This window comes from Haemorhous mexicanus, chromosome 3 (assembly GCF_027477595.1).
Source record: "Haemorhous mexicanus isolate bHaeMex1 chromosome 3, bHaeMex1.pri, whole genome shotgun sequence".
Classification (NCBI taxonomy): Eukaryota; Metazoa; Chordata; class Aves; order Passeriformes; family Fringillidae; genus Haemorhous; species Haemorhous mexicanus.
The window spans coordinates 4,925,056-4,951,402 of record NC_082343.1 but is presented as its reverse complement, the minus strand read 5'-3'; the positions used below and the strand labels follow the sequence as shown (position 1 = coordinate 4,951,402).

Sequence of the window (26,347 nt, the reverse complement as noted above, 5' to 3'; positions counted from 1 at the left end):
AGTCAAGTGGTATCATTATTTATCCCAATTCCTGTGATACCACTGTATGGATTCAGTGGAGGCAGGAACCTGGAATAAATTATGCCTGACACCTGTCTTTCCTCAGAAACAGGAAATCCTGGATCTTTTCTCCTCCATCCTTTATGAGTGCGTGACCCAGGAGAATCCGGAGATGCTGCCCACGTACATCGCCATCGACCAGGTAGGAAACTCCTCTTCCTGTTGGAAACAGCACTTCTTTTTTCCTCACTTTTGGGGGGACAGTAGTGGCCATTCCATGTGCTTTTCCAGAGGAGCGAGGGCAGGGGTTGAGGAGTCATTTACTTGTTTCATTCCTGCTCCAATTCCTGCTGCCAGGCCGTGAGGAGGCTGGAAAGGCGGGAGATGTCTGAGACCTTCGAGCTGTGGCAGATGAAGCTGGTGCTGGAATTCTTCAGTTCCCGGAGCCACCAGGAGAGGATGAGCAGGAATCCAACCCGAGGGCTCTTCATGAACTCGGAATTCCTGCCGGTGATGAAGTGCACCATAGATAACACCTTGGATCAGTGGCTTCAAGGTGAAGAGGAATTTCAATCCAACCAGTGTTGGAATCCTGGAATGGTTTAGGTTGGAAGGGACCTTAAAGACCATCTCATTCCAAACCCTATTACTCATCTGGTTCTTGTCTTGCTGATCCAGGTTGATTTTTGCCTCAAAAGTATGGAAAACTGATGAGGGAAGGGAGGTTGTTTTCAGTGTGGTGTGGAACACTACCTGGAGAATTGTATTTGCTTGGAGTGGTGTGGGGTTTTTAGCAGGGAAGGTGATGTTTCCCAGGGAAAATTCCTTCCTCATCTTGCACAGGGAGAATTTTCCCGGAGCAAGAGCAAACGGTGACCACAGCAGGGTGGCCATGGCAGAAGGAAGGAGGTTGGAAAACAACCTCCCAGCCCATCTGCTGTGGGGAATGGGGACTTCAGTGGGATCTGTCTGTGGGAATCCTGCTCCCCAAATGTCACCAAAGGTATTCCTTGTGCCTTGCAGCCGGAGGGGACGTGTCCCTGCATTCCTACCTGAGCGGGCAGGCTCCAGAGGAACCCCAGCTGAGCATGCTGGCGTGCTTCCTGATTTACCACTCTGTGCCCACACCCGGGCAGCTGGCAGCTGGAGGCCTGGAAGGTGAGTCTGGAACTGGGATTTGGGGAAATCCTGGATCTTTTCACTGGGCACCCTTTCCTTGCTTTCCAGCAGCCTGGGAACACAGTAGTCCTGAGGTTACTGAGGGAAAAGTAAGGCAGCTGGACCTTAATTTTGGGAGCTCTGTTCCTTGCTTAGGATGGGGGCAGCAATGTCACCACATCCGTGAGGGATCGGGGGCCTATCCCAGGAATCCTGTGCTGGCCACAAATTCCTGTGTCTGGGCATGAAATATTCCAGTTACCTGTTACACACCTCTCTTCTGGGTGTTCTTTTCCTTTGTGTTCTCCTTCTTCCTGGATTTGGGATCTCTTTCCAAAGAGATTTGAGATCTCTTGTAGAACTTCACTTTCCAACCAGCACACAACAAACAGATCCATGGGATGACACCTCCAGAGCTCTCTGAAACTTCCCTCTCCAATTTTGCCCTCATTTTTACACCCTTTTCCTTTGCTTTGGATGTTTTTAGGGAGCAGGAACTTCTCGGAGCTGCTGCTGAAGCTGAGGAGGCTGCACGTGCCCGTGCGGGCGCTCCTGCGCCTGGCTCCGCTGCTCCTCGGGAATCCCCAGGCCATGGTGCTGTAGTCCCACCAAGCTTCCCAAAAATCTCCTTCTTTTTGTACCTTCCCAAACAGCAGACTCACCCCCAGGTGTGGCAACCACGACCAGGAGTTATTTATAAATTGTTATGAGGAATTTAAAAAAAGAGCTATAAAAGTGAGGTCATAATAAATTTACTTTTGTAACGAAGGTTTGTTTGTAAATGTGTGGTTTCTGTGGGGAATTTGGGAAAGACCTTGGCTAGGAATGGTGCTTTTCCTTGGCTGTATAACTCCTTTGCTTGTGGTGGATCTTATTTCCAGACAATGGAAATAATTCCTGGTTTAAACACTTTGTGTTACCTTCCTCCTTGTGTATCCCCCTGGATGAACTTGGAGCAGGGCTCATTCCTTGTTGGTTCTGGGCAGAGCAGATCCTTAATTTGTCACCAAACACGTGGAATTACTCCATAAAAAGCAGCCAGAGGTTGAGGGATTACTCAGCCAGAGCCAAAGGCTTGGATTCTGATTATTGTGGTTCCAAATTTAATCCTGCTCTGTGGGATTTGTGCTGATTTCTCAGTTTTTTCCCAAATCCTCAAGGATTTTGCAAAGGGTGAAATGGTGGGAGGAGGACAACCAAGAGTGATTAAAAATAGAGCAAACACAGGAAAATGATGCAAACCTGATTCTTATAAAAAACAAATTTATTGTGTATTAACTGAGGTTTTCCAATTACTTGAGGTGTCCTGAAGGAGGCAGAGCCTGTGCCAAATTCCAACCCTCATCCCTTTTTTTTTTTTAAGCTGTTCAGAAACTTCTCTAATTTAATAAAAACAATTTAATTAATTTAATTTATCACACCTCCTCCACAAGCACCTTCCTTATGTGAATTCAATGAACCCATGAACAGATGGGAAATCAGCGGAGCCAGGAGGTCTCATGGAGCAATCCTGGATGTTCCTTCCCCGGGGAGGCTGGTGCAGCTCAGGGAACTTCCTTCTAAACTGAGGAAGTGAGAAGCATGAAGTGCTAATTTTGCAGAGGGAATGACACTGGGTTTTCATGGCATCCTGGAATGGTTTTGGTTGGAAAGGACCTTGAAGACCAGGGGCAGGGACATCTTTAAAGGCCCATCCAAAGCTGGCATCAAATACTTCCGGGGATGGGGAATTAAATTCCCCACAACTTTTCCAAGGACAAACCTTTTTTGCCTCCTCAAGCCTCTCCCCCAGCCCCAGAATGAGCCTCCAGCTTTATCTCGGCTGAACAAAGAGCCGAAAATCCAAATGCTGGATTTGGGGTGGAAAGCTGAGAAACCTGGAGGTGTCCTAAATCCTCTTGCTGTCCCGATGGATCCATGGGGTTTATCCCGCATTCCGAGGGTGATGCTGCCTTGTGGCCGGGCAAGCTGGAAGGTGACGATTCATTTCACCACGAATAAGATGAAAAAATGACGAGTAACACGAAACCGAGCATCTCTATCAACTCCCCGCCGGGACGTCGGCGTCGGGATGCTCCCTGTTTCCGCCGGATGCGGGAAAAGCACCATTCCCAGCGTTTGGCGAGGGAGGCGAGCTCGTGGGCGGGGGTGGGCGCGGGAGGCTCTGGCGAGGAGCTCTGGGGCTTCCTGTTTCCTTCCGCAGCTCGAGCAGAATTTGAAAGCAGCGGCTGCCGTGAGCTGGACCAATGATCGGGGCACAGCGCGCCCGGGCCGCCCGCGCCCGTTACGGCCCCGGGGCTGCGCTTCCCGGCTCCCCCTGGGAACACCGGGAACCCCCGGCCCGGGGGCGGCCCGGACCCACCACCCACGGTAAGACGCTGCTCCCTTCGGCTGCTGCCAGGATTTGCGGGGGAAAAAAACCCCATGGAAGCAGCGGGAACGTTTGGGATTTGGCGCGGGCTGCTGCTCGGGGTGTGCGCTTTGCCTCGCCCCGGAGGGATCTGCTGGAGGAGCCCTGGAGACGGTGTGGAGCTGGGAGGAATTTCGGGATGCTCCGGCAGCAGCAGGGAGGGAAACAGAGTTGCTCAGGCACGGAGAAGGGGGAGGTGGGATGTGGAGGCTCTCCCTGGTCCTGCACCCGGGTAACTCCATTCCCCATCCCTGGAAGTGTCCCAGGCAAGGTTGGACGGGGCTTGGAGCAACCTCGGCGAGGGGAAGGTGGCCCAGCCCACGGCAAGGGGTGGAACGGGATGGGCTTTACGGAACATTCCCACCCCAGTCATTCCCTGTTATTGTGATAATGGCACAGCTGGGAGCGTAGGCTGGGCTCCGCTGGCGTCATGCCTACCCCCACAGTGCTTAGTCACCTTTTTGGGGCATTTTGTGCCGCCCTCTCCCGCTCGTTCTGTGCCCTCCTTTGGGATTTGGGCTGGGAAAGGTAGCAGCGAGTTCCCCTCCTGCCTCTTCCTCTCTCTCCCGCCACCTGCCACCCAATACATCCCAAACTGCGCTTCCCTGTGCGTCCCGTGGGCTGTCCCGGAGCTGAGGGGCTCTGCCAGGGGCTCAGCAGCCCCGGGCTCCCTCCTTTTCCTGCTCTGCCTCGGCTTTCGCCCTCGGGATCATCCGGCGGCAGCACATTCCCTCTCCAGAGGGGAATTATCCTCATGATCCTTCTTTAGTCCCGGCTGGGCGGCCCCTGGGGTGTCCCGCGGTGGCTGCGGGCAGAGCGCGGTTTCTCCAGCTCGTCCCATCCCATGGATCGCGGTGCCGGCCGCGCTTCCCGGTGCATCATTCCCGGGAAGGTCCCGCAGCCGGGTTCCAGCCCGGCCCCATCGCCGCCTTCCCCACCGAGTTCCCTTTGGTTTTTTTGGCCTGGGCTCACAACTTTTCGCAACAGTGACCTCTGTCGGCATCGCCACCGAGGCCACCGGCGTGGCCCCTCTGTCACCCGGCTCCATCCCACGCCTCCATCGCAATTCCCACCTCAGGCACGAACGGGACGCGGTTATTTGGGACCGATCCCGCCATTCCAGCTGCTGCGGAATCCCACGGCAAAGCAGCGGTGCCGGGAGGCGGCTGCGAGAACCGGGCACCGGTTACCGAAAGGTGTCCCCGGGACAACCCCAGAGCCGGGAACCCGAAAATCCCGGGTTTACTGGGCGGCCAAACCTCCGTGACTCATGTCAGCCGTGCTGCTGCCACCGGTGACTAATCCCGGGAGCGCTCTGTGCCCGGGGCTCGGCTCCATCCCCGTCCTCACGAGTGCTTGGCACCGTTCGATAACAATAAAAAATCCAGGTGAGGTTGCGGGAGAGAAGGGATGAGTGGGGGCTGCCAGGTTGGTTTGGGCGTCACCTCAGCTCCTCCATCCATCCTGCCCGCGCTCAGGGAGGCTTTCCCTGCTGGGAAACGCTTCCCAGCGCCTCTGGAGCGGCCCTTTGGAGCACGGATCAGCAGCTGCAGGTGGCGGCGAATTTTGGGAGGACTGTGGGGCCGTGGCGGCGGCCGGGGAGTGACTCAGAGGCACTTTGGGGCTCTGTGGTTTTGCTTTCATGGTTTTGCTGTGACTTAGCAACTTGTTTGTTCGCTCTGCGGGAGGGCAGGTGCCGGCATGCCCGGCAAAGCAGCCGGATCCCGTGAGATCCCAGCTATCCCCAGGGATCCCTTGGGGAGTTGCATTGCCCAGGTGGGTGTGGCTGAACCCCACAGGTGATGCAGGCAGTGGTGTGACATGATTCTTTCGGGATCTGCATGCTGCAGCAGATATTCCATCCCACTGGGAATATCCAGCAGGAGCAGTTTCCACCCCTTTCTTTTTGGAAGGAAAGTGAGATTTTTGATGATGATTCTGGCGCTGCCTGAAGCTCGCAGCCACTCCGGGGGGTTCTGGAGAGTTGGATCTGGAAGCTGGGCTGGCATTTTCCAGGGAGATGCTAATGACTGCCAGCACATTGTCCTGTTTTGTTGCAATACTGGGGGGAAAAAGGTGGAAAAGGAGCAGGCTGAGTGCTTTCCCACCACAGCGGAAAATACTCCCAATCCTCATGTTCCTCCTTCCCATAGGATGCTCGTGGTGTGATTCCTTCCAGGAATGGCATTTCCCACCAGCTTGTGCTGTGCTGGGAGGAGCTCCAGGGATGTTGGTGGGAAGCACTGGAGAAAGAGGAGCATCCATCTCCCAGTTTTTTGGGGGGATTAGCCAAGCTTTTGGTGCCACTGTAGCCAGTGTGGTGCTCTGACGCCTCCAAAATTCCACAGTTCCTGGGTTCACTTGGAGGTTTGTAATCCCTGGAGTCTCAGCCAAGGAAGCTGGAGGGAAAATGGGTGAAAGCCACAGATAAGGACAACAAAGGGATGGTTTTGGGGTGGTTTTCCTTCTTCAGCTGAGCCAGGCCATTGCTCATCCCATGTCAGCTCCCTCAGGCACTGCTGGGTTTCTCCTTGAGCTGCAGTGATGGTGCTGGAAGGGTTAAAGCCGCCAGCAGGTCCTGAAGACGGGGATTGAGGTTGGAATGCTCAGCTGGACCGTGGCATGGCCATGGAGGACTCAGTGCCAAACCCCTCTGCATCCAAGCTGCCTCTCCGGTGTCATAAATCCAAATGTGATTAGCGTGGATTTGGAAAAGGCTGATTAAAGGTTCCCAGAGCTCCCCCTTCCCTCTGTCACCCCCCCGGGGCTCCCCCTTCCTGCTGTGCCACTGCTCCCAGGGCTCCTCGTGCCCCTGAGTCATCTCCAAACTCCAGCTGGATCCAGGAGCACAGCCCTGCCCTAAGCTGACCGTGAGGGAAGTTGTTTTCCCAAAATACAGCAGCTCCAAATCACAGGGAACAGAAATGCAGTGGGAAAACCCAAAGTGGGGACAGCAGCAGGGTGACAGCCACCCCCGTGCTGCAGGAGAGAGGGAAAAGGTACCTGAGCTGGGGGGGAGAGGGCTTGGAGTGGGGTGAGCGTCTCCAGAGCTGTTCCCTGGGGAATGGGTATGGTTTCCATCCCTCATGTGCAGCCAGAGCCTTTCCTAGGGGATTTGCTGGGAGGTCACGGCTTCTTTTAGGTGGGAATGGGAGTAAAACCTGGGGCTTTCCAGGCTGGAAGAATATCCAAGGTGACTGAGAGCTTAGAGGTGCATTCCCTGTGAGAAAGAGCCTCCCACTCCCATTCTGGGATATCTCATCCCCTTCCCAAGCTCCTCAGCCAACAGTCCCCATGGATTTGGCTCCAGGCCCTGGGAAACGAGACCTTTCCCAGCAAAAGCTCTTTCTGGTGAGAAAAACTCCCTGATCCTTTCCCGATGGGGGAAGTGGGAGAGCCCCTGGGCCATGGGAAAATCTCCTTCCCCACATCCTGGTGGGAGGGATGGAGCCATAAAAACCCTCGGCACATCCCGGGCTGGGAGCTGCGGCGGGGAGAGGCCAGGTAGGATGGGGGATGGATTTGGTCTGCTCTGGGATCCATGGAGGGATCCCATGGCAGGGCACCCAAGGGTGGCTTTGGGAATTGGGGTGTGGGGAATTTGCTCCAGGGGGATGCTCCTGTGCCTGGGAATTAGGGGGCTCTGAGCAGAGGGAAAGTGAGACTGAAATTCATGGAATTCTTACAGTTTTCCCTGGCTGATGGATTTTTATCTGTGCTTTGCTCTGCCTGCACAATTCCTGCAGCCCAGGGAAGGATGCTGGAGCCAAGGTTTCTCCTGTCACCCCAACATCCCCCTGTCATTCCCATTAATCCTCAATATCAAAGAGTTCATTGCATTCCCACACAACTGTGCTGGATGGGGCTGGGGTTTCCCAGGGAAGCTGATCCTGGTACCCCTTGCCACCAAATGAGTGTGGAAGGAGAAGTATGGGAAGTACAGGGATGAATCCCTGTGGTGGAGCATCCTGCCTGTGATCCCAGGGGCACAAAGCCATGGATCATTCCCACCCTGCAGTCCAAAACCCACCAGCATAAACCTGGGAGCAAAGGGGCAGAAATCCTGCTCTTCTCCTGCTTCCATCATTCCCAGTGCTGCTTCCTGCATTGGTGATTCCCTGTTTCTGGAACAGAAGAAGCAGAAGAGGTTTTTGAAGCAGCATAAACTAAAAAAAGCCTTTTTTCCCTATTTTTCCCCAGGGAATCAGCAGAAACATGGCTGTCCTGCTAGGATTAAGACTGGAAAGGGGGATCTTGTCCCCTTCCCAATTATTTAATGGTGGGAAACAAGTGCAGTCAGCACTTTGGAATTTTTCCACCCACTCCCATGAAAACATACCCAGCTCTGGATGTTCCCTCTTCCCATCTCAGATGCTCCAGAGGATGTGGGGAAGGAGCCATGGATCCGGTGAGTGCCTCCATGGGGTGGATAAATGTCTCTGTGGGAAGGTCTGGGAATGGCTTCAGGATGAGTTTTTGGGGTGCAGAGTGCTGAGCTGAGGGACCAACCCGGGAATCCCGGGCGCCTGATCCATGTCCCGCTGCCAGAGCGAGGCTCTGGGTGCCACCAGCACTTCCAACAGCACCAGTTCAGCTCCTAGGCTGGAAACTGGGCTTTGGGGAGCTGAGCAGTTCCTGGAACTGCAGCCCCACGTCATGGGAGGGTTGGGTAATTTGGTGGCAGAGGAGGAAGGGAAAACCCCACGGAGCAGCAGCGCCGGGAGGCTCTGGCCAAAAATGAGTCAGCAGTGACGGGGTGGGTGCCAGGGCTGGTTCTGCTGGGGCTGCTGGGGCTGGAGCTGGTTCTGTGCGGGCTGCTGGGGCTGCTGGGGCTGCTGGTGATGCTTGTACTGGGTTTGCTGGTGCTGCTGGTTCTGGTTGTACTGGATTTGCTGGTACTGGTTCTGGTTGTACTGGTGCTGCTGGTGCTGCTGGTTCTGGCTGTACTGGGTTTGCTGGTGCTGCTGGTGGTTCTGGCTGTACTGGTGCTGGTGCTGCTGGTGTTGATCCTGGGATTCCTCATCTCCCAGCTGCTCCTCTCCCTCTCCCTGTGCCCATTCCCAGGACCTTTGGCCAGCTGCTCTTGTCCCCTGCTGGGAATTCCCAGGAATCCCACACAGGGATTTTGCCATGTCCATCCCAGCACCCAGGTCCCTCTGGAGCCCATTCCTGTGGTGCTGTGATCCCAAGGGCACCCAGGCTATGTTTTAGGGATTTGGGGCTTTCCAGATGTTTGGGATTTATTTTCTTATGAAAATATTTGCCAAATTTTTGGGACTAAATCCTGGTACAAAAGTGCCCCTTCCCAGGCTCTCTGAGCTCTTCCACATTTTTCCAAGGCGTTAAAATCAGGGAGGGGAACTTAAGTCAGGAAAGGCGATTAAAATCCAGCAGGGCAATTAATTAAAATCTATCAGGGCATAAAATCTATCATTGCAATTAATTAAAATCCAGCAGCTCCCAACATTCCTCTGCTTTTTATATTTAAATAAATCCTATATTTGTATATTAATATAAAAATTAAATTTATGTAAATATATTTCTATTTATATGTGAATGTATTTTTCTATATTTATATATTACATACAAAAAATTTTTTATGTTCAAATAAATTATTAAATATATTCTCACATGTAAACTGTTTGTATGTTTATTGAATAATATGGTGATTAATACATCAAAATATTTGTTTATTAAATAAAGTTGAAATATATAAAAATATATTAATTAAATTAAATTTAATAACAAAGCATGATAGAATAGATAGAATTAGTGCAATGTGATAAATATAATGAAAATAATATAATTCATATAATAGCAATGATGTCCTTAATAGTATAAATTAAGCCAAGTGGGGGGTTAATTAAAGAAAAAAGGTGAAAACAAGATTATTTTTATAGTGGGAAAAGATTGGGAATAAATGGAAGCATTGGGAGTAAATGCAAGGATTGGGAATAAATGGAAGCACCCAAAGATTTAATGGCTAGTGCTGAGAGAATCATGGCAGGTGGGTTTCTTGGTGTTGAATTTTCCAGATTAATTCCTAGAGGCAAATCCCAATCTCTGGGAAAGGCCTGTCTGATTTTACAGCTGGGTCTCTTGATACTGAATTTTTCAGCTTAAATCTCAGAGGCAAATTCCCAACCCCTGGGGAAATCCTGTACCATTTTCCAAGTGGGACATTTTTAAGCCAACTGTTACCATTTTCCCGGGATAAAACTCATTCCCCTTCAGGTCAGAGTGATCCCCCTCAAGCATCCACTGAAAAATTGTGATGGAGCAAAATCAGATCAGGCACAAATTCCCTCCCCCCCCTTTTTCCATTCAGCTGCCCAAGGGATGCTCAGGGAGCAGTGTTGGCAGGAGGGCAGCCCAGAAGTGCTGGAAATTTGACTGATAGAATATCCCGAGTTGAAATGGACACACAAGGATTAGCCAAGTCCAATTCCTGGTGCTGAACTTCCCAAAAAATCTGGTTTCTTCCCCCGTGGTGATTGGAATGGGAAAAGCCTGAGGTTTTGGGGGGCTCTCAGTGTTCCACTCTCCCCACCCACACAGCAAACGGATTTATCTCGATTTTCCTTCTCTGCAAATATTCCCAGTCTGTTTGGCCCCGGCACAGGGAAGTGGATGAGCCAACCCCCAGATTTGTCCCCTGTCCCCTCCTTTTGCCACCTTTGGCTCAGGTTTGAGATCAATGACGTGGGGAAGGAGGGGGGAAGGAGGGAGGGCAGCGTTTGACTCGAGACGAAAATAGCGACGTGGAAATTCAGCCCAGCTCGAGATTTGAAATGAAATCGTTTGAAATGAAAGATGTCGTGCCCTGCTGAGGCTGTCCCAGCCCCGCTCCGTCCTCTACCCGGGGTGTGGATGGCTCGGCAAAGGGAGCAGCATCCCAGGAGGGTTTTGAGGGTGCTTTAGGTCATCGTTTCTCGGCACTAAATAGAGGAAGAATAAGTTTCAAACGAAGCGTGTTTTGTTTTGTCACAGGAAGTGGAGAGAGCTTTGGGAGAGCCCTGAGACATTGACTTGAAATTCTGTATTTTAGCGTTTTCCCGGCCAAGCCGATGGCGTGGATCGGTGCCTGGTGGAAGCCGGGGGGGATTGGGATGGGAGGAGCAGGGCAGTGCAACCCCCCCTTCCCCAGTTACCCCGAGTTGGGAGGTCTGGGGCTGAAGGGGTTTGTGGGCTGAAGGCAGCCCTTCCTGAGGGAGCTGCTGGCTGCTGTTCCCCGCTCGGGGGAGCCCGAAATTGTGCGGGGCGAGGGTGTTGGGGCGGGCGGCCGGGGCTGCCCCCGCTCCGGGAATCCGTTTGGAGCCGCTCCCCGCGCTCCTCCGGGCTCGGCCGCCGCCGCCAGCCGCAGCCTCAGGAAAAGGAGCCGGGTTTCACAATGGCTCAGTCCTCCCCCGGCCGGGCAGCCCGAGCCGAGCCGCCTCTTGCCCTGAAAAAGCCCAAAATTGGTTTTCTCCTTGCCCCGGGGGCAGCGGGGCCGCTCGGCGCGGCGCTTCCCTCGGCGGCGCGCCGGGAGAGCCGCGGCTGCTGCGGCATCAGCGAGCCCAGCCCGGCGGGGCGACAGCCCCGAGCCCTCCCCTGCAGCCCGAATCCCCCAAAAACCCCCTCGGGTTCACCCCTCTGCTCCTCCCGAGCTGCTGCTGCTGCTCTGCCGGCCAGGATCGCCTCCCCGGTGGTGCGCACCGGGGTGACTCTGCTTGAATTTCAGCCAAATCGCCAAATTCCCGCTTGCTCCTGCGGTATTAATTTGCTTTTTGGTTTCGCTATTAATGTTGAAGGGCTGCGAGGTCGGCGGCGTTGGCTTTCGGTGGTAATTCACAGCCCCACTGATTTAATCCCTGCTCTGCTGCCAAAACCGGGGCTCGCCCGGGCTCTTTGGGGTATTTGGGGGTATTTGGGATGGGGTTGTGCCCACCGGTGGGAAAACAATGGGAAATGCTGTTTGGGATCAGGAAAAATCCAGTGGGTCACGCAGGGCTGAGTTTGGCTTCTCCTGCGAGGGGGAGATGGAATGAATTCCTATTAAACTGAGGGGCTGGGCAGGGGCTGGTTTGGTGTCACCCAGCACTGCCCTGCGGCTCGTCCCTGCCTCGGGGACACAGATTTGGGCAAACGCTGATTTTGGGGTTAAATCTGCCCTTTTTCTCGTTGTGCTGTGGTTCTGCTGCGCCTGTCCTCGCCACTGTACTGCAAGCAGTTTTGGGAACACGTTGTCTGCCTGAAACATGTCAGAATCGGCCACAAATTGCAGATGAGACTGATAACAAAAGCCAACAACAGAAAATAGGTAGAAAAACAACACGGTGGAGGCTGAGAGACCACTGAAGGGCTTTTTTGTGTGTTTTTTTAACCAGCTCTCTCACGATGGAAGTGAAAACACATGAAAAGAGAAATGTCTTTTGTTCTCCCACTCGAATTAAGATGCTCCAGCACCAAACCAGGGTTGAAGCCCATGGCTGGAGCTGCTGCCCAGCCCAGGGACTCGAAAATCAGCATTTTGGCACCGATGAGGGTGGTTGGAGGTGTTTTGGGGGAGGTTTATGGTATTTTTTTAACCTTAAAAAATGTGCCCTGCAGCACGTGGGTAACAGCTCATTTTCTCGACCCAGCCTGCTCTACCTGAACGTCTCTGCTCGAATAAATCAGGCTCCAGCTCAGAAATTAGGATGAGGTTTTTGTTTTCGTTCTACTTATTTCGTCTTTGTTTTTATAAATAAATACAAATCACTCAAACTGAAACTCGATGGCTTTGGTGATAATCAAAGAGCAGCCCTGGGGAAATTTTTCTTCATTACCATGTTCTTTCACAGCCCACACTCGGGGTTTCGGGAGGAAAACTTCTTAACCTTTGCAGCAGCAGCAGCACCCGACACTTTTTGAAGTCCCGGCACGCTCAGACTCGGGGCTCACATCGCGGAGCTGCCTTGGCATCACCTTTTCTTCAGGGCCATGAGGAGGGGAGAAATTATCTCAGCCCCCAGCCCTTTTCTCCCCTCAGCTCATCCCTTTTCCCTCCTTTAAAAACATATAAAAAACCACCCCTGAGAAAGTGTTGGACTCCCCCCTTGCAGGGCTCGGGTTTTGTTGTTGTTTTTTCGGTTCTGTGGGGCAGCTCTGTTCTCTACCACCTTTGTACAACATGTTTTAGTATTTGCAGCTCACTTCCTGTATGAGGTTACCTTGTTTATCATAAAACCCCTATTTTTAAACCCATTTCTGCCAATAAGTCATTTGAATGGTAATAGCAGGCGTGTGTGACTGTCCCCTCTGCCCCCGGCTGACAGGAGGACTCTGGTGGCTCCAGGAGGGATAGGCGTTGGAATGTGGGCTGAGGGCATCCCGTGGCTCTTCCCTCAGATCTCAGGGGGATTATTTGTGTGAAAATCACCAGGATTTCTGAAAATCCTGACTTTTTTAGCGTGAGGTCACACGTGGTGTGAGGATGTGGACAGGCAGAGCTGCAGCGCTCACCGTCCCTTCCATCCTTAGGGAATGGCCACCGTGCCACCTTCCAACTTGATTTTCATTAATTACCAGCCAGGAAAGCTGTGGGATTGTCAAAGCAGGCTTGGCTCGGCCCACTCTGCCCATAATTGCAGCGAGATGAGGTGTGGGTTAATGAGTGGCCCGCCAGGCTGGGAAGCGCTGGATACCTGTGTGTCCTCCTGGGAAAAGGGATGGAGGAGCCTGTCACAAACCCAGCCCGGAGAAATCCATCAAATCCAGGAAGAGCAGGCCCTGTATCCCCACAAGGGCTGTGTGAGGCCCCCTGGGCTCCACAGGGCCGGCTTTTGTTGGAGCAGCAGTGTCTCCATCAGGGGTAACCTCTTTGTCTGCCTTTCCTTGGCTTGCAGGGTTTAATTTTTCAAATTTTCACGGAAAAGAGGTTTGGGATGCTCAGGAAGGGCGGCAGGAAGGTCCCCTCAGGTCCAGCCATCCCTGAGCTTGTCTTACACCCCACAAAAACCCCGCTAGAGCACCTTTAACATCCCTTTGCTGCATCCAGGCACCTCCCTGGTGTCCAGCACCTCCCGTCTGTGTCCGCGCCGGGTGTGACCCAGGAGAGGTCGAGCATCCAAGGAGCTGCCAGAAAGGCAGAAATGCCGCTGGAAGGAGTGAGCTTTGTTGCAATATGAAAATCAAATGCAAAGCTCAGGGGGTATTTTTAGCTGGTTTAGGCTGCACAGGTGTTTGAAAGGTCAGTGGCGAGTCATTGGAAAAAAAAAAATTCTATTTATTTCTGTGTGTGGGGAGAGCCTGGTGTCACTCCCGTGGCTCTGGATGACTGGAATCATCCTCAGCTTGGGTTGCTCGGCATTCCTGAGGCCAGCAGGGGTGTGGGAGTACAGGAATGTCCCAGTTTTGTGCGTCCCCAACAGCGTGAGCACATGGCAGCCATGAGTGTCCAGCTCTGAGGGACACAGGGAGCCGTGGCTTTTTCCATTAATAAAATCCGGGAGTTTGCTCCTTTTCAAGGAATAAAGGCCATTTGTCATCCTTAAAACAATTGTGTGGGGGTTTTTAGGAGCTCCTAGAATTTAAGAGCGCGGAAAGGGCCTGGCTGGTGACGTGGCTTTGGTGGGCCTGGGCCATGGCCAGCGTGGCTGAGGCCAAGCTGAGTTTGGTGGACCCGTGACCACTTGGGGCTTGGCCGTGACCAACAGGCCACCACCACCTTGTCTTGGCCAGGAACACCTTGGCCTTGGCCAACCTAAACCATGACCACCTTGGATTTGGCCATGTCCAATGTGGGCTGTGGCCAGCATGAGCCTGGCCATGGCCAAGCTGGGATGGGAACACCTCCAAGGTGGCCGTGACCCCCTTGGAGCTGGCCATGGCCAAGCTGGGATGGGAACACCTCCAAGGTGGCCGTGACCCCCTTGGAGCTGGCCATGGCCAAGCTGGGATGGGAACACCTCCAAGGTGGCCGTGACCCCCTTGGAGCTGGCCATGGCCAAGCTGGGATGGGAACACCTCCAAGGTGGCCGTGACCCCCTTGGAGCTGGCCATGGCCAAGCTGGGATGGGAACACCTCCAAGGTGGCCGTGACCCCCTTGGAGCTGGCCATGGCCAAGCTGGGCTGGGAACACCTCCAAGGTGGCCGTGACCCCCTTGGAGCTGGCCATGGCCAAGCTGGCCCTGGCACGTGCCGAGGGCAGATCCTGGAGAGAGGCGGCGCTTCCCTCCTGCGGCGTCACCGAGGGCACCGGGCTCAGGCAGGGCACGAGCTCCTCCCAGCCTGAGTCACAGCAGGGGCCACGTCCCAGGTGTGACAACTCACCTGGACACATCCATGAGCTCCCAAATCCCAAGAGGAGCGCAGAGGCACCGGGAGAGCAGAGCCAGCAGCTGCCACAGGCTCGGCTGGGCAATTAAACCTTTTTTTTGTGAGTTAAAGAAGCCCCCAAAATAGCACCTGAAACCAATAAACTTCCCTTTCAGGAACTTCTGTAATTTGAAACACACTCAAGAACAAAACAAAAAAAAAAATCCAGAATTTTTTTAGGTTGTTTATCAAGTAGGACTTGGTGGGGTTGTTTTTAAATCCTTTGCACGTGGTGACTGCTGAGGAATAACTGGAGAGGGATAGGAAGGGCTGGAGGGACAAATGGGATGGAAGGTCCAGGCAGAAGGAAGGTGGGATGGGAATTTTTAGGAGCAGATTTTAAACTGCAAAATAAAAACTGCCATGTGAATTAATAAAAGGGAAAAAATGGTGATGGGCCATAACAAAATCAAATTAATGTTAACAAATGCTTTAAATAATAAAATAAAAATAAAACAAGACACAAAGCATAAAATAAGCCCCAAAACTTCTTCAGTGCCAGTGAAAACCAGCAGGGGACAAGAAGTGCATGGAAGGTGCCCATCAGCTGGGCTTGAGCCCACAACCATGTAATTGTGAGGAAAAGCAGAAAACTTCCAAGGAATCCCCAAATAACTCCCAGCTGGAGCAGCCTGTGGGGTTGGGAACACTCAAGGGAACACCTGACAAAGCAAATTCATTCACAAACTGCATTTTGGGGGGCCTGAAGCACCTTGGAGCACCAGGACAAGGAAATGGAGAGGGGAACACCAGGTCTGGAAGGAGAATGGGTGAAAAATGGGGAAAATTGTTGATAAAGCCCCAACTATCCTCTTAGGAGAACCTCAGTCCCCACAAAGAACCGGCACTCGGGGCAAATAGTTGAAAGTTTTTATTCATATAAAACTCATATTAAGAACATAAAAGATTCTTAAAAACAAAACCAAAAAAACAACCCCCAAAAAACAAGGCTCTTGCAATTATTTACAGCAGTATTGCACAAGTAAAGTGGCAATTACCCTGTCCAAAATTCATCAGTGCAAAACACAAGGAAGGCAGGGAAATTGCAGTCAAAAATGCTACATTAGCTGGGTCCTGCGACACGATTTAGTGATTCACGTGATCCCAAGGGATGGCTGCTCCAGGAAAACCTGGCTGGAGCAATCCCGGGGGGTGGAGGAACCAAATTCCAAATTCCCACTGAATTTCACTAATGCTGAAGTCTTTGATGTGCCTAAATCACTCCTGGGAAGTGGAGACTTAGGCACTTGGAGGAAAATAAGATTAAAATCTTGTTATCCACACCACGATGGCTTTGGAAGGGGATCCAACACTTCTGGCAGGGAGGAAACCGAATCTTCACAGGAACTTAAATAAGCAGGAAATAAATATACAACATTTCTACAAGTTACAGCATTAAACAGTAGAGTGCATTAATTACACAGGAAAAAAAAAAAAGAAAAAAAACCAAAAAAAAAAAAACCCAAAAAAAAGGACCTACAGTATTTACCAATTCCACTCTAAAAAAGTGTAGGAAAAAAACAGGAACTTTTTTTTTTAAATTTTTTTAGGTTTTTTTTTTTAAAGTATTTCTAAGCTGTACAAAACTTACAGGAGAGAAAGGAGAGGGAGTACATTGCACACAGATATTTGGCTCAGATGATGAAAATAATATGGTATTCTACTCTAATAAATATTTGAGTATTTACAGTTTGGTGCAAAAGAGGAGAAGCAAGAACAGGATCAATCTGGTTTCCAAGGAAAACTCTTCATCCTTTTGGTGCAACACAGAGCACAGGCTACACAAACACGACCCAGAGCAGGCAGCCAACATGGCTGAAAGGAGCAAAAATCCCTATTTTGTATCATTCTTCTCTTTTGAGGCTTTTTTTGGGGGCTTTTTCCTCACTAAACCTCACAATGCCACAGAAATCCTATTTTTTGAGGGTTCCTCTTCCTATGATTTTTGGCTGGGAACTCCTCTTGTAGAAAAGGCCCTGGGAGACTTTGCCAATATCTTGAATTTTTTTTCCCTTAAAATGAATCTGGTTTTTGTCTCCATGGGAGGACAGGGTAAAGTGCTCTTTTGGTGATTCTTTGGTGTACTCCAAGGGACACATTCTGGGATGCCCAAAGTTGGGAGATCCCAAAGCACCATTTCATCCACCAGCAACGATGGAACTTAACTGGGAGGGGAAAAAAAAAAAATAAATCTCACTGGGTCTCCCCCCCTCTGCTGCAGAGTTTTATCCTTTTAATTTGACCAGTGGAATTCCATGGGGAAATACCTGGTGGCAGCCTACAGTAGGGCTGGCTGGGGCAGCACAGCCACGGTGAGCCAAAGCCAGAGGCCAATCCCAAGGGATGAGGAGCAGGATCTGCCCTGGCCAAGCCCCCTCTCTATTTGAACCGCTCGCTCTCCACCAGCACAAAGGTTCCCCCCAGAGGGCTCCAAGATGCCCTTCCCAAAACACTCCCTGCTCCTGCAACCGCTGCTCACCTTGCACTTCCAAGGAAAAAAAGAGAATAAAATTGGCAATTGAGGTTAAAACCACCTCTGTGATCCTCCAGGAGCAGGAGGGGCAGCCCCGCTCCGACCCGCCAGGCACAGCCCTGCAGAGAGGTCCCACGGGGGTCTGTCCATCATTAATTAACACTAATTATCATCCATGGCACGCAGCAGCTTCTCCCTGTGGGAAGAACCGCTCCAAGGGGGGCTTGGGATGGGGTTTTCCTTCTTTTCTTTTCCTATGCTGCTGGTGAGACTAGAAACAACCCCGCAGGTTTTGGGGAGCACCTGCACCAGCCTGAGGGAAGGGGGATGTTTGTGCATAGATATGGGATGGCTGGAGCAGCCAATCCCCCAAAAACATCTGCTGGGAGACAACGGGAACACCCGTGGATCCATGGCTCCTGGGGGGAAGGGGAGAGGCCCTGGGACATGGAGCGCCTGGGAACTTCTCTGGGAGGACACAGAGCAGTCAGATCCCCTTGGAATGTCCTGGATAGATCCATGTCGGGCTGGCATCCTTCCATCTGCATCTGGGTGCTCATCCCCATCCAAACACGGAGAGGATCCCAGGAAAACACAATCTTGGAAGCCTCTTTTGACAGCCACGACTCCCAATAGGTCCTGCTGCCGTCGCCTCCGGCTGCGGCGTTCCGGGAGCTGCTCCCTGCCTCCGGAACGGTTTATTGCTGGATTACTCAGTCCCCCACATCTGATAGCAGACACTACAGAAGCATTTTCACATGTTTTATAGAAAGAATTTCTTTTAAAAAAGGCAACCTGGTGGCTTGGGGTTTGGTTGGTTGTGATGGTTTGGACCCTGGAGCTCGACAGCGAAGTCTTGAAATTCAGAGTGGATCAAAAAAATAGAGATATCAAAACCCAAAAAAAAAAAAATTAAAAAAAAAAATCAGTCAGCAGGAAATAGGCTGATTTGCATTAGGCAAATGAAGTTGGATTTGGGGTAGCATTAGGTATTTACAGGTAAAAGAAGTGCTGGTCAAATCCCTCTGCCCTTTTTCCAGCCTTTTTGGGGGCAAACGCCCCGGAGGCAAAGGGAGAGGGGAGGAATCCGAGCAAACTCCGAGGGCTCTGCCCATCAGCTGGCTCAGGTTTCCCTCATTCCTGCCATGGGGCTCATGTCACAGAATTCCAGGAACGATGACAAAACATGATTCCGCATTTTCGCTGAGACGCTTTTGGGGGGAAAAAAGGCAAAAAATGAATAAAAAGAGCGGAGAGAAACACCGAGTAAACACCACTCTGCCATAAAACGCCGTGGTCGGAACGGGATGTCCACCCTCATCCTGCCACGTGTCCTGGGGGAGAGGCAGGGTGGGAGCCCCACATCCATCCATGAGTCCGTCCTTCCCGGGCTTTCCCAGCGAGGAATTCAGTCCTGGTGGCTGGGGATGTGCCGGGCGCTCTCACTGGAGCCTCCAAATGCGGCTGATGATGTAACGCAGCAGGCGCCAGATCATGACCTGGGGGTTTCCCACCTGGTGATCCAAGAAACCCTGAAAGAGAGGGAGGAAAAAAAAAAAGAAAAAAAAAAAAAGGGAGAAAAACCAAAGGAAGCGGTGACTTTCATTCCCAGCATGAAGCCCCTCCATGCTATATGAACACCTGGAAAATATTCCAGAGGCACAAAGTGAAGCGTTTAACACTTTGCAGCCAGCAGAACTTGGGGCTCGTGACAGCAGTCAGGGGATGCCCCCTCTTCCATGAAAAGCCTGAGACCCACGAGCCTAGTTGGGACAAGGAGTGGCTGGATGACGAATTGCCAGATTTCCTGGTGTCTTGTCTGAGAAACGGTCCCGGGGGGAGGCCACACCCTGGGGAACGTGACAGGGAACGCGCCAGGACCGCGCCGGGACCCGTCCGACAGCCCCGACCTGCCCGGCGAGTGCAGCTCTGGCACTGCTGCAGTTCCCCATTTCTAACCTCGGGCTGAAAGGGCAAACCTCAGAGCCAGGCAGGGCCGGCAGGCACGAGCCCTTCCACCCTCCCCTCCGGAGCCCAGACAGCTCAGGAGCAGCCAGAACACTTCCAGAAGGAAAAGGGACCTTTTCCACCAAGTGCCTCAGGGATGGTAATTAAACAATGGCTGAAATGCTCTGAAACCTCCCCAGTTTTGGGTGCAGGGAGTGAGAATTTGTCACATGCTGACTTCACCAGGTACAAAGTGTTTTTAGGGTCACGCATGACGTCCCCTGCTCGTGTCACCTGAGCAGGCAGGACGTGTCCTCTGCGTTCCACTCCTTGCCCCAGGCCAGCCCTAGGTTGGAATTGCAGCCGCGGCACTGGGAACATCCTCGTGCAAACCTGGGGGGTGCTCCCTGCACCTCACCTTGCTGCTGCCTGGGAAACACCCCCATTCCCATTAAACCCACCCCCTTATCCACCACAGGGTTGTAGGGAGCAGCATGATGTGCCCAGAGACTTCCAGCACCAAAGGAGCCAGGATAACGCTGGAAGGATGTTCCTGCTTCTCACAAAGTGCTCCAAATTTAAGGCACTGCTCTGGGAGGCAGGGAGGAGATGGGTAGTCCAGCACTGAACAGGTTCCCCATGGAATGGTCACAGCCCCAAGGCTGCCAGAGTTCAAGGAATATGTGGACAATGCTCTCAGGCACAGGGTGGGAATGCTGGGGCTGTGCAGGGCAAGGAGTTTGGACTTGGATTATCCTTGTGGGTCGCTTCCAGCTCAGGATATTCCATAGCACTCTGCACTTCTTCCAGCTCCTCTGGATCTGCCTGCTGCTACCAAGGTTCCTCCAGCTTTCTGGACAGCCTGATCCCTCCCTTTCATTGAAAAGATGCCCTTTCATCCCAAAAAGCAGCCACTTTGCATCACAAGGGATCAGCCTGGGTGGGGGAGGTCTGAAGATGCGCATTCTGGATTCTGGATGTCAGCTTATCACCACTTTGTTGCAGGTCAGGAATGCCAGGGCACTTGGGAAAAGTGGAGCAGGTGGAGATGATGTGGAAAAAGCACGATCATAGCAGCCTGACCCCGGTTTTGTGGGAAAACCAACCCTGGGAGCAGCGAGGAAGCTCTGCAGGAGTTATTTGGGAGCCAAAGAGGATGGATAAGGATCCAGCAGCCAGCATTCCATCACCAACACTGCTCCTGGCCCCTCTTCCCACAGCCAAGCCCGAGAGGATGGAGCAGAATCCACAAGCAGGGACATGCAGCCCCTGGGAACCAGCGAGCTCATCTTGCTTCACCCCCTGGGCTGGGCTGCCTTGGGCTTGGGATTGGGCTTCTCTGGGGCATTACTGCATCGACTTGGGTTGCAACACCCCAAGGTGAGCGAGTTCATGGACTCATAAAAACTCCTTCAAAGCAGTCTTTGCAAGAGAAGTAAGTTCTAGGACCAAGTCTCTGCAGCAGCTGGGATTTGGGAGCTGGGCGGGGAATCCCACTGAATGCTTCCCTAAAAGCGATGGCGCCTGGCAGTGCATCCCCCAAAACCCCCAAACTTTCCCTGCCACTTCCTTTCTAAAAGCTTCCTCGTCACCACCAGGTCCAGGCCCAACCCAACACCTCTGCCCCAAAACCCTTGTGCAAACCTGGTACCCTAAGGCTTCCAGCCCCGATTTCAAGGTCATTTTCAACCGATTTAAAGGTTATTTTTCATTGATTTGAGGCCGCCGCCGCTGATTTGCCTGGTCCAGGCCACCCCCCGCCCGCGCAGCCTTTTCTCGTCTGAGTGAGCGAAATGCTCACCGCAGAGAGAGTTTCCAGAAATGATTCAGCCTTTCCCTTTGAGAGAAACGGGAGGTGAGGAGGGGAAAGTTACCCTGCGTGGACAATAGGAGGCATTGAACTCGTCCCCGATGCGCCGCAGCTCCTGCGCGATCCAGATCTCCGGCTGCACCTCTTCAGCTGGAGAGTGGGATTGCCACCGGGAAGCTGTGGGGGATGGAACAGGAGAGTTGGAAACCCAGGAAGAAGAACTAATTGTACAGAATTTACTACATAAAACTCTCCAGTAACCCATCAGCTCTTGCCATCTTATTCCTACTTTTTATTACTATTATGTTTTAACTCTCTTAAATCCCAGGGGGGCACGTGGGGACTCGCTGCGTACAATGAACAGGCTTTTATTCCTGGTTATTTCTGTATTATTATTATTACTATTAGGCTTTTATTTATTTATTGTAGGTTGTCCATGGGAGTATCTCCAAGCTTTGGTCCCTCTAAAACAGGGATAAGAGTCAAGATGCCACCCTCCAATTTCCTTCCCTTGCCAAACCTCCTCTTACCCCTTTTTTCCCTTCAGGAGCAACTCCTTCCCTAACCTTAAAAACCCTCTGCCTCAGCCAATTTTCACGTTTCTTCCCCAAATCATCATCAAGTGCCCAACAAGGAAAACCAATGGGTATGTCATAGAGAGGAGGAAGCCACAATTGGATTTATGTGTGGAGAAACCACACTTCCAGCAAATCCAAGTGCTGGCTTGAAAGAGAGAAGAGAGAGTTAATGTGTTTATTATACTGCAGGATACATAATTATTTAGGTCTCCATCTTAAAAAGTTATTAAACATGTGATAAATCCTCCAAATAGCCAGGGGAATAAAAAGAAACAGGACCACGTATGATACCAGCAGCACCTCATCCCCCTTCCTTAAAGTTCAGGATCCAAGCAGGAACTGCAGCCTTAAGGAATATTAAAAAAAAAAAAAAAACCAACAAAAAAACCCCACAACAAACTAAAAAGCAAATAAAACAACCCCATACAACCAAAAAACACTACACAAAACAAAGCAGTGTTTTGGCACGACAGTTTTGGAGGAATCACAAGGGAATAGGAATAGCTTCCAATCTTCCAAACATTCAAAGGATTAGTAGGGCAGTTAGGGAAAAAAAAAAAAAAGAAAAAAAAATTAAATAAAAGCCTGGCTCCAACCTGATTGGAAAATGCATTTCCGAGCCAAGGCAGCGCCGCTTGGCCGGAGGATGTGTTTTGTTTTCACGCTGTAGTAGCAGCGCCCGCCGCCCGCCCCGAGCGCTTCTCCTCCCGCCGCCGATCGCGCCACGCGCGGCGCTCGCGATCCTCCGGAGCCAAGCGGGATCGGCCGGGGCGGAGCCGCCTTCCCAAATCCCACCGCCGCCCTCAGCGGGGCCGGCCCAGCCGGGCAAACACCAACACGCGGCCAGCCGGGGCAGGAAGAGGCGAGGAGCGCCGGGGACGTGAGGAGAACCACGCGAGGGAGCCGCGCTGCTGCTGCTGCTGCTGCCCCGTCCTCTCCCCGCCGTGCCATCCTCCCTCCCGCCCCGGCATCGCGCCCGCGGCGCTCCGCCGCCCCAGGGACTCGGGCTGGGCTCGGTGGCTGAGAGCGAAATCGGGCTGAGGTTTTCAGAAAGGACTTTCTGCGGCGCTGCCGAGCGGCGGCGGCGAAAGGGGCCAGTCATAACTGGTCCCCAAACCAGTCACAGGCGCTTTCGGGGGCGGGGGGACACAGTCATAGCGCGAGCCAGCGCCCGCCACCCAGGGTGACACGGCTGCCCCGGGCACCGGGACAACCCGGGGGCACCGGCACCGCCGGGAAGCCACGCCTGGCTCCGGCCCGCGGGATGCTCCAGGATGGAATTGCTGCGGTTCCGGCTCGGAAGGGCAAAGAAACCAACTCCAAATTGCAACGTCAGCTCCTGGGTTAGGTATCCAACATCCCACTGAAGGAAATCTTGGAGAGCCGGGAGAAAACAGCAGCGATTCCAAAACAAGAGCATCAGGACATCACCAGCAGATTCCCAGCTCAAGGTTTTCCTGTTAAATCCGACTATTTGGAATCTCCTTTGAGAGCGACAGGTTTATACTGTTCCTCTCCTCATGGGAATACACACCGGGATCGAAACGGCACTGGGAAAAGCCATTTCCAGAGCACCTGCTCCAGCCACATTCCCAAAATCCGCATGCAAACAAACACGTGCCTTCAGACCAAAAATCCAGTGGAAGGAAAGGAAGGAGAAACACAAAATACCACACACAGAGTCACCCAACCCCTCCAGAAAGAGTGAGTTTGTCTTGAGTGACTTACCCTCCCAGCTGGGAATTCCCCATCCCTGCCAACCTCTTCCCCCAGAACAAACAGATCAACTCACCCTTGCTCCTCTCCTTCCCACCCCCAAAAGCATCACCCTGGGTATGCCAGGCTGGCACTGAACCCTTGTTCCCTTCCATCCCAGAGCATCCCCTCGCTGCTTTTGTCTCATCTCCCAAAAGAAACAGCTTTGGAGGCAGCTGGATGCATCCCCTGAACTGTCAGAAAGGCAGCACAGCCCAAAGCATCACTTCCCAAAACCTCCACACCAGCAGCTCTTCCTTACACAACACAGGGCACTCCCAAGGGCTGCCTCCACCTTTACTTGCCCTCATCAAAACCTTTGGGGAAGGTTTTCCAAGATTTAGAGAGGGACTTTTGAGGCAGAGCATGAGCTTGCCATGCTGGAGCAGCCTTGGAGCAGTTCCCCACTGCCCATGGGAGAGGCCGGGAGCATCCGTCGCTTCTGCTCGGAGGAAACGCCTGTTTATTTTAATAAAAATAATAATTATTATTATTATTGCTTCTGCTTCCGAGAGAAACTCTCCACCTTGCAGCCTCTGCTCTCAACAGATAAAATCAGTGGGTAAAAGCACAACAAAAATATCTCCTTTGCTTCCTTCCCGAGGGACTGACCCACTTCCATGTGGAAAACTCCACGGCACACATCCAGCTGGACACTGCCAAGGCACAGGGATTGAGGAGGAGGTGTGCAGGGCAAAGGCATGGATATTTCATAAGGAGAGCTGCATGGGAAGTCACAGCCTGGGAGCTGCAGGCCTGGATGAGGATAAAACAGCTCCATGTTCCCAGCTTAATCCGTTCAGGAGTATCCAGGAGTCCCAGTTAAACAGTACTGAGGATTTTCCATTTGCTTATAGTTGTTTAGGATGATGCCCCTAGCAACACTCACAGAGCAAAGGCTCCAATAAAACAGCTGATGAGAGCACAGGAATTTGGGAAAAAAAAAAAATAGGGAAAACTTCAATTTCTTCCCAGATAAAAGAAACCGAATCCTCGGCTCTCCCTGTGAGGAATTCCGGGAGCATCCCTGCCTGGCCGTGCCAGGGCGAGGTTGTGAAACACGAATTAAGCTGTAATTACTGCAATAATGTCACAAAATCTATCCTAAGGGCACGTTACAGCCAGGCCTCCACAGCCAGAGCCAGGAGGGAGCAAAAACACCACCAACCAAAAAAGAAGGTGTTTGGATCCCAAAAAAGCTCGGAGCTGGTGTTTGTTATCCCCGTGCCTCGCTCCCACCGTGCCCTGGTGGAAGTTCAAAGGTTTCCTCCAATTCATCAGGGAATTCATCAGGAGAGAGGAATGCTGGACACTCATACAAGCTCCCGCGGGCAGGTTTTCCCTGCTGGAGAGGCTTCACCTGGCAAAGCCACTGGTAAACACGCCCCCGCCCGCCTCCGGGCCGCTTCCCAGCGGGATTTCGGGATGCGTGACCCCAGCACCTCCGCCACCGATCGACGAGAGAGCCGGCAGCGCCGCACGAGCCAGGAGCCACTTGCTTGGCAAAACATCCTGGGACGAGCGAGCCCTGAGCAGAAAACTGGACTCAACAACTCTGTCCCCTCCTCCCCTGGCAGCAACTGACCGAGCCCGGAAAAGAATAAACATCATAGTAATAAAAACCCCGGCGCTGGACGCGCGGGAGTTCCCCGGCGCTGTGTTTGCCCGCAGCCCCGGCCAGCTTCCACAAATCCCAGAGCGCCGGGAGAGCCTCCAGCCCGCGGCACGGCTGCTCCCAAAATCCACAGGGTGGGCGGGATGCGGGAGGTGCTGCTGCAGGTGCCTCGCGTGGCTGGGATGGTTTTCCATCCTTCCAAAGGAAGCCCCTCGAGGCAAAGAGCAGGGCCCCTCATGCACCCCTCGACAACCCGCTGGCACCGTGCGCTCACAGCTTTACACACCCCGCCTTTCCACTGGCACCTGTGCACAAACCCCGGCACTTCACACACGCCACGGGAATCCGTGTTTTCCGCGGTTCCCAGGAAAGCCAAGCCAGGTGAAGGGTCGGAGAACCGCTCCTGCACTTTCAGCCTACCCTTGACCTGTGCATTCACCCTCCACACATCTCCCCCGGCACTTCACTTTCACACCTTCGCACGCCCCCACAGGAACTCGGCACTGAGGAAAGCCACGCCAGGTGAGCAGGGGGAGCGAGGGCAGCCACGCCAGGTGAGCAGGGGGAGCGAGGGCAGCTGAGCCCGGCAGGGAGGGGAGGCGAGCAGCAGCAGGAGGAGGAGGATGGGGAGCCGCGCCCCAGAGCTTACCCATGGCGCTGAGGCAGTGGCTGAGCGCCTGGCAGGGCGGGCTGGGGGTCTGCGTGGCCTTGTCGCAGCCCAGGGGCGCGGGGCTGCGCTCGGCTTCGAACGAGAAGTACCCGCTGGAGGAGCGCGGCAGCAGCGGCGACCTCCGCACGAAGATGAAGAGCGGCGAGCGGGTGGCGAAGGGGCCGGGGCTGGCGGGCGGGCCCCGCGCCGCGGCGGCCGCGGACACCGGGCCGGCCCCGGGCAGGGCGGCGGGAGCGCCGGGGCGCAGCTGCGCGCCCGGGCCCGGCCCCTCCGCCGCCGGCAGCCGCCCGCCCTCGCCGTCGCGTCGCGCCTTCACCTCGGGGGGCTGCTTGGCCATCGGGGCTGCCTGCGGGGAGCGGAGCGCGGTGAGCGGCCGAGCGCGCCCAGGCCGGCCCGGCCCCCGCCCCCCCCGCCCCATTGTTCTGCCGAGCGCGCCCCCGCCCCGGCCCCGGCCCCGGCCCGGGCCCCCGCCCCGCGCCCCCGGCCCCGCTCACGGTGCTGCCGCCGCTGGAGCGGCCCCGGCCGCGGCTGCGCTCGGGTGTGCGCGGGAGCGGCCCCGGCCCCGCTCCGCCCCGTGTTTACAGCCCCAGCAC

The 26,347-nt window shown here is 53.4% G+C and overlaps 3 protein-coding genes and 1 long non-coding RNA gene across 8 annotated transcripts in view; 2 read left to right on the top strand and 2 right to left on the bottom strand.

The window, feature by feature from the left end:
- Nucleotides 1-1,926, top strand: part of ANAPC1 (anaphase promoting complex subunit 1) — a 24,991-nt gene extending 23,065 nt beyond the window's left edge. Inside the window, exons 44-47 of the mRNA XM_059840580.1 lie at nucleotides 107-202; nucleotides 358-556; nucleotides 1,024-1,158; nucleotides 1,646-1,926. Of these exons, the coding sequence (XP_059696563.1) occupies nucleotides 107-202; nucleotides 358-556; nucleotides 1,024-1,158; nucleotides 1,646-1,761 (546 nt within the window). The 3' untranslated portion in view covers nucleotides 1,762-1,926. The remainder of the gene's footprint in view (nucleotides 1-106; nucleotides 203-357; nucleotides 557-1,023; nucleotides 1,159-1,645) is intronic.
- Nucleotides 1-8,047, bottom strand: part of LOC132324463 (uncharacterized) — a 10,482-nt gene extending 2,435 nt beyond the window's left edge. The window contains exons 1-3 of one of the 3 annotated variants that reach the window (XR_009485629.1): nucleotides 7,908-8,047; nucleotides 7,599-7,692; nucleotides 2,405-6,146 (exon numbers count right to left, since the gene is read on the bottom strand). Coding sequence is in view for 1 of the 3 variants with exons in the window: in XM_059840592.1 (XP_059696575.1) it covers nucleotides 5,015-5,967; nucleotides 7,599-7,692; nucleotides 7,908-7,934 (1,074 nt within the window). In the remaining 2 variants the exon portion in view is untranslated. Of the gene's footprint in view, nucleotides 1-2,404; nucleotides 6,147-7,598; nucleotides 7,693-7,907 lie in introns of those variants that run through there. The other 2 variants (XM_059840592.1, XR_009485630.1) reach the window with 2 other exon arrangements.
- LOC132324468 (uncharacterized) lies at nucleotides 3,392-21,403 on the top strand. Of its 2 annotated transcripts, none has more exons than XR_009485631.1 (3): nucleotides 3,392-3,528; nucleotides 7,769-7,976; nucleotides 20,332-21,403. It is a non-coding gene; the product is annotated as an uncharacterized LOC132324468 (long non-coding RNA). The 2 variants fall into 2 exon arrangements; XR_009485632.1 differs by lacking the exon at nucleotides 3,392-3,528 and adding an exon at nucleotides 6,143-7,072.
- Nucleotides 15,763-26,347, bottom strand: BCL2L11 (BCL2 like 11). 2 transcript variants are annotated; one of them, XM_059840594.1, is made up of 4 exons: nucleotides 26,249-26,347; nucleotides 25,734-26,100; nucleotides 21,201-21,313; nucleotides 15,763-18,911 (listed from the first exon to the last, which is right to left on the bottom strand). In XM_059840594.1, exons 2-4 carry the CDS (start codon nucleotides 26,089-26,091, stop codon nucleotides 18,822-18,824), a joined length of 561 nt encoding a protein of 186 aa, XP_059696577.1. In that variant the 5' UTR covers nucleotides 26,092-26,100; nucleotides 26,249-26,347; the 3' UTR covers nucleotides 15,763-18,821. The 2 variants fall into 2 exon arrangements, with proteins under 2 accessions (XP_059696577.1, XP_059696576.1); XM_059840593.1 differs by lacking the exon at nucleotides 26,249-26,347 and having other exon boundaries at nucleotides 25,734-26,134.